We start from the raw sequence: 12,607 nt of genomic DNA, 5'->3' as shown, positions 1-12,607 counted from the left end.
CATAGGTGAAATGGGCAGTAGGGGAGCTGGAGAAGAAAAACCCTGGAACTCTTTACCACTGTGGTTCTTACTTTCTAGAGACTTAAAGCCTCAGTTCCACTGAAGGTCTCATGAAATCCAGGAACTTCTAAGAACAAGCTGAGACTCTTAGAAGTTCTGGAATTTTCACATCACTGGTTGGCCATGAATCCCAGGTCAACATTTTTTTTTTTTGGCATATATAATTATATATCTTCAGAATACACACAATACTCATTTGTGTATACCAAAGGGAGTGACTGTTACCTAATTTTGAACAAGACAAGCTCTCTGTTCTTATAAACATTAAATGTAATGTTGACAAGCAAGCTAAACATAAACAAACTGGCAAGCAAATAGATGTGTCAACAGTATGAAAGGATACAGTAACTAGAGTGTATATGATAGGAAGAACTAATGTAAATGAAGACTAGAGGGAACCATAGGAGACAGCATTGTTAACTTTTGTCCAATCTACAAAATAACTTGGATAGAAACCCAGTAGAAAGCTTTAGCACATTCAATGAACTGGAAATGCCAACACAGATAATGAAGAAAGTAATAGGGAACCTAGTGCCAGGTGTGGAAGTTTAACCTGAAAACAGCTATGAACACTACTCAAAGTACAACCAGGTCAAGAACCGAAAACTAGATGTTGGACTCAGTTACTGGAAATAGTAGGTTTTATTAAAAGCTATTTTAGTGAACTGGGGACAGAAGCCACTTATCAAGGTTAAAAATTAAGAGTGAAAATACATACAAATATCTTTTAAGAACTTAAGTGTAAAGAGATGATGGGCATGACTTGGGAACTAGAGTATTATTGAGGTAGGTTCTGAGGTAGGTTCTAGTAGTTATGTGCTAAGAGGCTGCACAGGTATAAAAAGTGGAGCCACAGAGGGTTAGAATTTAGTATAGAGGGAGAAGCTGAAGATTTGGAAAAGAGGGCATTTGCTGAAGAGTTGTTTGAGAAGACAGGTTGACAGGTCCATGGAAGTAAAGTGCAATGCACATGAATATAAAATGAAGGGATTGAAAAGGGACAGTGAAGTTTCCATATTATGATGAAGAACTTATTAAGACATGAGGTTTCTTCCTGAGAGATACTGAGATCAGTGGTTGAAAGAGGATAAAAGGTAAAATCAAAGTCTAGAATTTTTAGAAACATGGTAATTTATGAAGTTTGTCACTTTAGTTTATTTCATAGTGCTGTTATTTTGGGAGATTTCTCACAGCTGTGTTTTGTTATATTCTATATATGAATGCTACCTTTGGATACAGATATTTTTGAGCTATAAAGATACATATAAAAAACTGAGGGAAATTATTAAAAATTATAATTTATTAAAAGTACAACGATGACCAACACAAGCTAAAGACTTCTCTCAAGTCTAGACTATAATACAATGTTAAAATAAAGCACACCATTCATATTTTGAAAATATTTTAAAGCTAGATTTTTTTTTTTAAGTAAAAAAGTCAAACTGCCCAAATTTGAACCATAGTTTTCCTTTAAATCAAAAGTAAAAATAAATTGGCCTTTAACAGGCATGGGAAAGAACTCTAACATTAGATGTTGTATGTTAGAATAAGCTCAAGGATAAAGGTCTTTCTTTGTATTCACTTAAGATTCCTAACACCCCCAACCCCCAACAGCCTGTATTTTTAGTTCTGGTGGTGGTAATATAGTACTTTGAAACTGATGTGTAATTCTTCTGCCTTGGTGGCTTTGTTTTAGAGCTGTTTATGAAGAAATTGATGCTTACCACCACAAAGGAGCTCAAAGTCATAGTGACTGCTAAGGTAAAAAAACAAACAAACAAAACAAAACACCAGTTTATGCAACTTACATTCCATATAATTAAGTGGAATTATCACATTTTGCATTAAATTCTATAAGCACCATTTAAGTCTGACACTTATTTTGGTACAATACCAAGTTCCTCTGAATTATTCAACACTGACCAGTGTTCATTAATGACATATAATCTCCATGATCATATCAACTAGAAATGAGGCACAGAAATATAAAAGTTGGTTTTGGGTATATAAGTATTAATACTAACAAAACAGATGATCAATAAAATTTCTTGTCCTTTTAATACAACTCTTATGGCTTCAGTGTACAGTCCATACCTGTTAATTGTATGAACAGAACCCATTAGTGCTCCTGCACTAGTTATCCTGTTTATACACTACCCAATGCCTGGTCTCCATTGACCTGTTCACTTTTTATTCCCTTCACAACTCCAACCATGGAAGAAGTGCATTCCAACCTTTCTTCTGCTTAATTGTGTGGCTTTCAAGTCTTTCAGGGAGTGCAGGAAATGGGCCAATGTCTTCCCTTTATTCCAGATGCATGATCAGCTCATTAGCAGCACAAAGGGCCAACTCTCTAAAGTAGTCCTCACTCAACTAAGGCATGAAAGACAAGACCTGCCAACAGGGAAAGCCACAGTGGACCACTTCTCTGCTGTGATGAAGCTTCAACAGAATAGTTAACATTTTCCAGCTAATACTGCTGTTCCTGACAGTGGCTCAACATTTCAGGAGAAACTGGCTATAACAATTACACCTTCAGCAGAAGGAAAACTGCCTGGTACTAGGCCAACTGGTTAAATTATAGACTCGTACGCTGCAGAGGCATTCCTGCCAATAGAAATCATCACAGACCTACAAGGGTACTTGAAGATCGTCCTACTACAAAACATTGTGAACAGATGGGGCAGGAAGTGAGGAAGAAAATGAGTGCCTTCATTTAACTGAATTTGAATGTAGAAGTCAGTTTGCACTTGTTTATAAATGACACTTTGGTTTAAACTTGATGACTCGTTTAATTATATTTCAAGTGCCTGAGCAGGCCACTGCATCAGGTGGCCTTTATAAAGATAAACATTCTTGACTTTTACTATACTTTAAATTTTGATTTGAAATAAATACTACTGGAAAACAAAACTGTGTATCATTCACTTAAAATTAAATTACTATTAATTTGTGAGAGGTGTGTTTTTTTTTGTTGTTGTTGTTGTTTACCTCAAGGAGCTTTTATATCAGTAAGTCTTCACAATTTCATCCTTACATCATACATTAATGAACTTGCAATTTTAACAATAAATGCTAGCATAGACTAGCAGGTATAATTCTGTTAGATTATACCATCATTTCCAAGTCACTGGCTATACAATACTTTGAATAAAATAGCCCTCAATCTTAACAGAAAAAGCCACCTTTGAATTAAGAATGCAAACTTGGAGCAAGCTGTTAGAGCTGAGTGATTCCTCCTCCATGCTGTGGGATGGTCTGTATGTCAAATTACTCTGATTGGTCAATAAATAAAACACTGATTGGCCAGTGGCTAGGCAGGAAGTATAGGAGGGACTAACAGAGAGGAGAATTAAGGGAACAGGAAGAGAAAGGGAGACACTGCCAGCCATCACCATGACAAGCAGCATGTGAAGATGCCGGTAAGCCACAAGGCACGTGGCAAGGTATAGATTTATGGAAATGGATTAATTTAAGCTATAAGAACAGTTAGCAAAAAGCCTGCCATGGCCATACAGTTTGTAAGCAATATAAGTCTCTGTGTTTATTTGGTTGGGTCTGAGTGGCTGTGGGACTGGCGGGTGACAAAGATTTGTCCTGACTATGGGCAAGACAGGAAAACTCTAGCTACACTTCCACTTTAAGTTGTTTAAACTGTCAGTTCGGCCAAAAACAGCTCAGCAGGTAAAGGCATTTGCTGCCTTGTCTGACAACCTCGATTCCTGAGAAGCCACATGGTGAAAGAGAGCCGTCTCCTACAGCGAGTCCGCTGACCAGCATATGTGTGCTGCAGCATGGGGCCATCGCTTTCCCCCGCATACTCACAAGATAAAACCATTTTTAAATAGTGTCAGTTTATACTGAAGGAAAATAGCAGCCACCTTGCTTGGTGATAAGTTCTACGAACTAAAACAAACCACTTGTGCACATTTTCTAAGTTTTCAAGTGCATTGTTAAAAGTGTGAAGGCAACTACAGAATTAAATTGAACTATTAAAGGTATATGTGTGTGGGCAGCCACAGCATGCATATAAAGGCCAGGAGATTTTCCTGGCTCAACCTCCCATCTCACTGTAAGGACTCTGGGATTACAGATGTGAGCTAAGCATTCACTCTTTTAAGGCTGGTTCTAGGAACCAGAACTCAAGTTGTTGGGCCTATGGGGCAAATAATTTAACCAGTGATTCATCTCCCTGGCCCTTCATGCTGTTTTTAAAAGTCACACATATGGTACACTGGATATATTTTTTCAGAGGCTTGGTGGGTAATATTCCTTCTCTTATTACTTAAAACAGAGCCCGTAAGTACCTCCCTGCCCTTAAGTACCATCATAAGATAGCAGCATCTTTTCATTACAGACTGAGTTTTGAACCTATTCTCTCAGTCTTAAATGAGATAAATGAAGTTGGGAAGAAAGAAATAGAACCATTTAAAATACAAGGTTTCAATATACATTACTGTAGAATATTTCTCTTCTGAGAAAGTACAATACATGATTTTCCAAAAATCACAAATCTGAAGCAGGTCTTGGAAGCTACTTCAATTATAGCCTGGAACTGGCAATGTGTGCCCTTCCTTTGCTTCAAAAAAAGTATAAGAAAGAGTGATGAGATCGACATTCACCATTCTTGGATCTTCTGCAAATTCGGGATCAATGTAGAAAAACACTGGCATATCTACTTCTTCTTGTGGATTAAGCCTTTGTTCTTCAAAACAGAAGCACTACAAATTACAGAAAGACACTTGGTTAGTAACACTCCTGCTCTATTACTTAACACAAACCAATGTTCATTTCCTGTCTTTAAGCGCCATCATAGGATAGCAGCATCTTGTCATCACAGACTGAGTTTGCTTTAAGGGATAGGAAACAATTTAATTCTAATCTTAGAAGCAAATACAGTAGCCAGGTGTAGTAGTACAGCCCTTTGATCCTACCACTTGGAAGGCAGAGTCAGGTAGATCTCTGAGTTTGAGTCATCCTGGTCTACAGAGCTACAGGACAGCCAGGATACATAGACCCTGTTTCAAACAAACAAAAGGAGCAAACACAGATTTGGCTTCGCTCTCCAGCTAGATGGTGTAAGCAATGAAGATTTAAAAAATAGCTTTATGTTTAGAAGAAGTAAGTATTGATTGATCTAGGCTTTTTTTCCCCCCTTTGAAACAGGGTTTCACACTGTAGCCCAGCCTGGCTTAGAACCCACTGCATATCCATATGCAGGCTAGATTCTATCTCATGGCACTGCTCCCACCTCAGCCTACTGAGTACTAGGATTACAGACAAGACCCAGCCAGAAAAAGAATTTTTAGAAATTAAAAGCATTTAATTCATATTAAGCAGTTTCACACACTTTTACCATAAAGTTTATTCAGTTTACCTGTATTTTATTGAAGTACTGTCCAGCTTCAAATGGTACAACATTATATGTAGAAATTCCAATTACTGGTTTGTCAGTAGGATTCTTAGCTTTATAAAATGCCAGTGCAGTCTCTCCTGGTACCACCTGTTTCAATAAATACATAATATAGTTGATACTATTATTTCCCTCTGCTAAATTAAAAGTCATATTATTTTCCTATTCATTGAGCCATACTACCTAAACCAATGTACTGTGAATATTGCTACAAGCCTATCTTAGTTTCAGATTGCATTTGCTTATGTCAGTAATGAATTAGTTATGAATATTCCATTTGGTTGTCTGATGTCTTCAAGAAATAATCTACCATTACTTAAAATGTGTCCAAGGACAAGCCAGGCAAACCATAGCTCAAGCCCAACTACTTTGTAACAGTTAAACCTGAATGTCATGACTGTCAAATTTTTTAAAGGATGCCAATGTTAAACTTACCTCAATTCTAAATAACTTAAATTTACAACCAGTGTAAAACTGACTGAACAAAATCTGTTAAACCAAAAGGAGTTAATACTTTGAGAAATTAAAAACAGCAACAAAGGCTGTAAAAAATTTCCATTGGACATTCTGTCATCTGTACCAATTCGCCATCACCCTGTTTACTGCCATGCAATTTGTACCACTATTCAAAATCATAACCTACAAAATCCTTAATGAAAATTAAGTGATGTTTAGTAAACTGAGCAAGCACTATGTTTTATAAAGGTTTGTTAATAATAACATTTGAAATTAAGGCTTTTGAGGTTAATCTACAGTTAAAAAACATTCACCTCAAATCTTCCCAGGACTGTAATTAGTAAAAATTTAGAAGCATTTTGGATACAATGATACTGGAGTATAATATGACTACTGTTACTATTGAAATAATTACTTCACATCTTTAAAATTTTTTCTTAGTGCGGATGTTTAGCTCAGTGGTAGACTGCTTCCCCAGCACATACAAGACCCTGTGGATCCACAGCACATACAAGTGCTGTGGATATCACTCTCTATAAATAAAACACTGATGGCCAGTGACCAGACAGGAAGTATAGGAAGGACAAGAAGAGAGGAGAATTGGGGAAACAGGAAGGAGGGAGAGACACTGTAGCCACCGCCATGACAAGCAACATGTAAAGATGCTGGTAAGCCACCAGCCACATGGCATAGATTTATAGAAATGGGTTAATTTAAGCTATAAGAACAGTTAGCAAGAAGCCTGCCATGGCCATACGGTTTGTAAGCAATATAAGTCTCTGTGTTTACTTGGTTGGGTCTGAGCGGCTGTGGGAATGGCAGGTGACAGAGATTTGTCCTGACTGTGGGCAAGGAAGGAAAACTCTAGCTACAAATGGCGCCCAACGTGTTGGCAAGAGTTTCCACCTAAAACCTGAGAAAAAAAAGATTCTAAAATGGAGCTAAAAACAGTTCCTAGTTGTTTCTCTCAAGTTGACGGCAGCCTGCGTGTTTGAGCTACTATGGCGGATTTCTGGCTTATGCGCTTGACCTGCAGTATGGCAGGAATGAGTATGCCTCTGCAAGTGGCACATTAAGCTGAGTGGTGGATTTAGCCTTTGATAGTACAAAACATAAAAAAGAGGTTTCTGGGCTACATGCTGCTTTGATAGAAGCATAGACCCACTATTTCTGAGAATTAATGGCTCCCAGAGCTGGAGAAAACTTACCACCACCATGTTGGGAAGCTGAAGTGGGTGGAGTCAGCAGGCTTAAAAGGCTGCAGTTTAAAGCAATAGGCTCAAGGTAATATAAAAAATAAGCCATGTAAAGATGGCTACCACACAGAGAATCTGGATTATGTTCTCTTTGATATTCGTAAGTGAAGAAAAACATTTGATTGCAAAAGCTGTTGAGTTATGCCAAAATGTATATTTTAAAGGTACCTTGACTTCAAAATTTGGATGTAAGGATATGTTGCTTTGGAAAAGAGGCTCTGCTTTTGTTTCTACAGAAAGCCAGAGGCTATGGATTTGTTCCAGATTAAAATACATCAGGTTTGACCAGCCAAGACCCCCTGAAAGGTCTCTGATAACACCAAGGATCAGATGATCCAACATCCAGAACCATTTCAAGACAACTGGCTCAGACGATACAGCCTCACAGACTATTCCATGATCCTAAAATTTTCTTTGTGTCTCCATAGATACAGCGCCCCCCTTCAGCAGGAAGTAGTAAGAGAAGCTACGCCCAAGTTCCCAAATATACCAAGCTGGCTTTGGAGATATGTAAAAGTTAAAACCTTCCTTTTTAAAAAAAGAAAGGGGGAAGTGCTGTGGGATGGTCTGTATGTCAAATTGCTCTGATTGGTCAATAAATAAAACACTGATTGGCTAATGGCCAGGTAGGAAGTAGGTGGGACAAGGAGAGAGGAGAATTCTGGGAAGCAGAAGGCTGAGGCAGAGAGACACTGCCAGCCGCTGCCATGACAAGAAGCATGTGAAAACACTGGTAAGCCACCAGCCACATGGCAAGATATAGATTTATGGAAATGGATTAATTTAAGCTGTAAGAACAGTTAGCAAGAAGCCTGCCACGGCCATACAGTTTGTAAGCAACATAAGTCTCTGTGTTTACTTGGTTGGGTCTGAGCGGCTGTTGGACTGGCAGGTGACAAAGATTTGTCCCGACTGTGGGCAAGGCAGGAAAACTCTAGCTGCAATACCTCAGTACTTTCTCCTCCTCCCAAAATTATATTTTTTTCTTTTTGACAGACAGAAATACTTCTGATAAACCGTTAAATTACTTATTATGACCAATGAGTCTCCACATTTTTTCTATTACCACTTATACCATAGTAAAAGTTAGGAAAGCTATATAACATGATTAGGCACTGCTAAATTCAACATTAATGACCAAAGGATTTAGTCAACTTTTAATCACATGATTATAAACACATGACATTATTTTAAGCTGATTAAAAGTTAAAATATAGCCAACACCATACATTTACACATGCCTCTATACCTCTAATTCATTAGATCTTAATGCCATGGTTGAATATTTTTAAGAGGATATCAATGTTAAACTAACCTTAAGTCTATTTACAATAAGTTCACAATCAAAGTCAAATTGACGAATAAAACCTTTGTTTAAACAGAGGTTAATGTACTGAGAAATCAGCAAGAATAGCAAGCAAGGCTAAACTGAGGTAGGAAGATCATGAGTTTGAGGTTGGCCTGAGTTATAGGGTGAGACTGTCACAGAAACCCCAAATGTCATAGTTCCATTTAAATGTAAGGTACTATCAAAAAGTAAACATTTCAAAGTACTAACATATTCCTTGAGGAATTCCATTTCATGAATTATATCTCATGAATATTATCAAGTGTAATTACTCATGGGGTGTACTAGCATTTTACAGTGAGTTTAGAAGGGTGTAATACTTTAGCACAGATGGGTTAACAGATGACTCCATTAGTCACTCACATATATCTCAGTCTGCTGAGGTCTGAAGTTCCACTGGAGACTGGCATGCACATCGGCATTGAAGGTGACCTTAATGATTCGATCCTTAACAGGCACCATGTTTTCAATCTGGTCTGAGGAGTGCCCAGCCACTGCTGATCCTCCAAGTCCCGTAGTCTAGAACAAGACACTGGATACGTTAAGCAACGGTTTTTAGATCTTCATTTATTTCCTGGACAAAAGTAAAATTTGAAAAACAACTGAATGTTCTACTTTGAGCCAAACTGTATACTCCCCCTGATCATTTCCTTTAATTGTGTCAATGGTTTGCCTATATTTGTTAAAGTGATTCCTATTTTTTCAGCAAGTTATTTTTAAAAAGCAGATTTTGAAGACAAGCTATTATTACTGAGTATAAAGCAAAAATTTGGAGTGTAACCTTTCATGAAACAGTTCCCTTCATTGTTAGTGTATTTTACATAACCTATTATTCACTGAAAAAAAGAAATTTACCTAAACCTAGTCATTTCAATTAAAACACAGAACTATCCATGTGTTTATCCTTTTCTGTATTATAGGTTTTATGGTTGAAATCAGTTCATAGTTTTATTTTTATATTCTGCTTTCCTTGGGCATCATAAATGTTTCCCCATGTGGGTGGATCAATGATTTTTCTGACACTTACCTGTAATTCTCCACATACATACAGATCTTTTATCCTTCATCACCAGTTAATGAGTACCTGACCCATTTTTAGTTTTTTATTTTTGGTTACCCAGTCAACTACCAAAAGTACCAGTAATTTTTGTTTGACATTTCCTCATTGCTATGATTTCCTTATCAGATGTGGGGGTGATGCTACTTCTAAGACATTCTTCTGCTGCTTGAGGTTAACAGAATTCTGATTTCCAGATAATTTACATTTCCTACACTAGGAAAACAGAAAGCCAATTTTAGGCTAATGGAAGACTCTTAAAACTACGGTATTACTATTTTACTATCTTTCGCTTGTTACACAAGTTACTTAGCTTCATTCAATTTCTCTCAACTTTGCTAAATTACATTTTAATCCTAAAAGATAAATCACAGGGCAAGTACTTGACCTTATTTCACAGGTAAGTGTATACTTATGTTTAAGAGATTGAATTTTAAGACAAACTATTTTTCCCAAAATTTAAGTCAGTTGAATAAAAAGCAATTTAAGTGTTCTTAATTATCAGCCCCTTATAAATTTTTGGAACATATATTATTGAAGTTTCTCAAGTTAGATGCTTAAACTAAAATAGACAAACAGGTAGAAAACAGTCATTAAAATGATGTCCTGGGCTCAAGCCCAGATCTCCTACTAACCAAGGCAATCATAGTTTGGCTGGGTTACATTTTAATTGGCTCATAAACTGGCTTCCTATATTTACTTCCTTATTTCTTGCTCTAAAACTTGGTGATTCCACAGCACCAGGGCATTCTTTCGGACTAACCAGCGTTAAACATGTAACTTAATTTTAAGGTTACTTTTTAAAAAAGCTAACGTTAACCTAGCCTTGCCTGACTTGAAAGCATGTGAACATACACACGCAGGAGTGTCAATGACTTCCTATCTGTAGGTCTCAGTACGACTAGCATTTTAGGTTAGATAATAATTTTTTGGAGGGACGGGGTGTCCCGTGGAGCCCCAGGTATCTAACAGCCCCAGGAGAACCCTATCCCTGTACATCACAGAACGCCTGGAAGCTCCCTCCTTCTTGAGGCGTGGTACACAGGCTGCATCATCACCGGAACTGTGACCTTGAGCGCGTCTGTCCCGGTCTGGAGCCGAAGGGACCCCTGGCAGGTCACCTGGGTCTCCCCATCCCGGAAGGGACCCCTGGCAGGTCACCTGGGTCTCCCCAACTCGGAAGGGACCCCTGGCAGGTCACCTGGGTCTCCCCATCCCGGAAAGGACCCCTGACAGGTCACCTGGGTGTCCCCATCCCGGAAGGGACCCCTGACAGGTCACCTGGGTCTCCCCATCCCGGGGCCCCGTAGGGTGATGGCGCAGGACGCTGCACCCTGCACCTCCTGCCTCCCTACCTGGCAGTAGAGCCGGTAGAGGGGCACGGCGGCGTAGGAGGCCCCCAGCATGCCCACGGCGGCCGCGGCCACGTAGGTGAGCACCGTCTTGTTCCGCCGCCGCCACTCGTCCTCCTGCGCGCGCTGGAAAGGGTTGCCGCTCCTCGGCCGCCGGGGCGGCTGCTGCACGGCGGCTCCCCGGGCCCCGCTCAGGCGCTGCCAGGTCCCGAGCCGCCTCAGTCCCCGCTCCGCACCTCCATCCCAGCCGGGCCTAAGCACCTGCCCCGCACTCTCCACAGCCCGGCCCCACCACCCAGGCTGGCTCCAGCACCGGCCCCACCAGGCGACGAACCTCCATCGCGGACACCAGAGCCCTCCCATAACCCCCCGGAAAGAACGCCGGCCTGTCAGGGCCGCTAAGCGAGATCTCGCGAGACCTCCCGTGTCTCGCGGTAAGCGGGTCCGAGCCCCGCCGCTGCCTTGACTACCAGATTCCTCAGGTAGCAGCGGGGCTACGGAGGCCGGGTGGCCAAGAAGAGGGTAAGTTCGCGTTTTCTGCTAGGCGGCTGTGCCTTGCACTTTGTTTCCCCCTGCTACTTCTCGAGTTTACTTCGTGGAGAATGCATGTGGGCCCTCCGCATGCAAGCTCCTCGCTGGGGATTGCACTGTAACACGTACACCCGTCTTCCCAAACTCCACCAAGCCTTTGTCTCTACCCAGCGGCCCCCAGCGGCAGCTCTCTCGCCGGGCTTCCACTTGGGAGTTCACTAGCCCGGTGGCTCACTGCCTCTGACCTGAGCTCGGGCAAACGTCCCTCTTTCTGGAACAAACCGCAAACCGCATCCTTCTCCAACACTCTCAACCTCTGCATCTTCTCAGCCCGTGGGCAGACGTCTTCCACCGCGCTGACACCCCTTTGCTTTTTCACCCAGCAAAAACGTCAAGTCAGACAGAGAGCCTCTCGCAAACTGGCGTTTGTTCAGAACAGAAGGACCAAGCTATGGGGGCCTTTAAAGGAGGGGGTGAAGGAATAAGGGTGTGCACCATGCAGGCAGAGACTCCCCGGGAAATATGTAATAGCGTCCTTCGGTTCTCTAATCGGACAAACACAGACCACTATTAAGTAGCAGCTAAGAGCAGATTCTGACGTTAAGCATTGATGAATTTACTGTGCTCTTGTCCTTACATCTGTTTTATTTTATTACAACTTCTGCGTAACCTGCTGGCCTTATTTCGTGAATGGAAATCACAGTAGTTCGTGAGGATAAGCATATAAAGTGATTTTCCCACTGTTTCAGGCATAGTAAGAATTTTGTAAAAGCTAGGTCTGATTTCTAATGGCTAGAGTGGGTCTAATCATCCCCGCTTTGTGGATTAGAAACCCGAAGGCCTAATGAACTGTAAGTCAGTCAGCATGTATTCCTTACACTTTTCATTTGGCTGAGGCATCATCCAGAATAAATCAGGCGCAATCACTGTTGTTATTGATTGCACTGTCTATTGAAGGACTCAGAAAAGAAACCTGTAAATAAGGGAATTTCAGATAACAGTGTCTGTTCTCAAAATAGTTGGTGTCATGAAGTTATTGAGAGTGACAATGAGGAGGGATACCCCGGTTATGTCTCTCTGTAAGAGGTAAAATAAGGCCTTCCTAGAGGTGACATTTGAGCCTACTCCTGAACC

General features: G+C 40.5%; 3 protein-coding genes across 10 annotated transcripts in view; 2 read left to right on the top strand and 1 right to left on the bottom strand.

Annotated features, from left to right (window-relative positions):
- Tom1l1 (target of myb1 like 1 membrane trafficking protein) overlaps nucleotides 1–3,016 on the top strand; it is a 46,657-nt gene extending 43,641 nt beyond the window's left edge. For 4 of the 6 annotated variants that reach the window (XM_042282603.2, XM_006972010.4, XM_076543132.1 and 1 more), the window contains 2 exons: nucleotides 1,757–1,821; nucleotides 2,374–3,016. In XM_042282603.2, the coding sequence (XP_042138537.1) occupies nucleotides 1,757–1,820 (64 nt within the window). In that variant the 3' untranslated portion in view covers nucleotide 1,821; nucleotides 2,374–3,016. Of the gene's footprint in view, nucleotides 1–1,756 lie in introns of all 6 variants that reach the window. The other 2 variants (XM_076543133.1, XM_042282604.2) reach the window with 2 other exon arrangements.
- On the bottom strand, nucleotides 1,174–11,384 carry Cox11 (cytochrome c oxidase copper chaperone COX11). The gene is made up of 4 exons (XM_006972011.4): nucleotides 10,946–11,384; nucleotides 8,897–9,052; nucleotides 5,438–5,563; nucleotides 1,174–4,781 (listed from the first exon to the last, which is right to left on the bottom strand). The coding sequence occupies exons 1-4, from the start codon at nucleotides 11,303–11,305 to the stop codon at nucleotides 4,599–4,601; spliced, it is 825 nt and encodes a 274-aa protein (XP_006972073.1). The 5' UTR covers nucleotides 11,306–11,384; the 3' UTR covers nucleotides 1,174–4,598.
- Nucleotides 11,331–12,607, top strand: part of Stxbp4 (syntaxin binding protein 4) — a 151,890-nt gene continuing 150,613 nt past the window's right edge. For all 3 annotated transcript variants that reach the window (XM_042282601.2, XM_006972012.4, XM_042282602.2), the window contains exon 1: nucleotides 11,331–11,464. The gene's annotated coding sequence lies outside the window, so the exon portion shown is untranslated. The remainder of the gene's footprint in view (nucleotides 11,465–12,607) is intronic.

Source organism: Peromyscus maniculatus, chromosome 8 (assembly GCF_049852395.1).
Source record: "Peromyscus maniculatus bairdii isolate BWxNUB_F1_BW_parent chromosome 8, HU_Pman_BW_mat_3.1, whole genome shotgun sequence".
In the NCBI taxonomy this organism is placed as follows: Eukaryota; Metazoa; Chordata; class Mammalia; order Rodentia; family Cricetidae; genus Peromyscus; species Peromyscus maniculatus.
The sequence above is the reverse complement of the archived record's forward strand: the minus strand, read 5'-3'. Positions and strand labels throughout refer to the sequence as shown.

Excerpts from the sequence above, each read along its gene's own strand:
- Cox11 (XM_006972011.4), bottom strand. The coding sequence starts at position 11,305 with ATGGGAGGGCTCTGGTGTCCGCGATGGAGGTTCGTCGCCTGGTGGGGC. Across the intron at positions 9,053-10,945 it reads TCTACCGGCTCTACTGCCAG|ACTACGGGACTTGGAGGATC; the intron begins GTAGGGAGGCAG and ends GTCTTGTTCTAG. Across the intron at positions 4,782-5,437 it reads AGTACTTCAATAAAATACAG|TGCTTCTGTTTTGAAGAACA; the intron begins GTAAACTGAATA and ends TGTAATTTGTAG.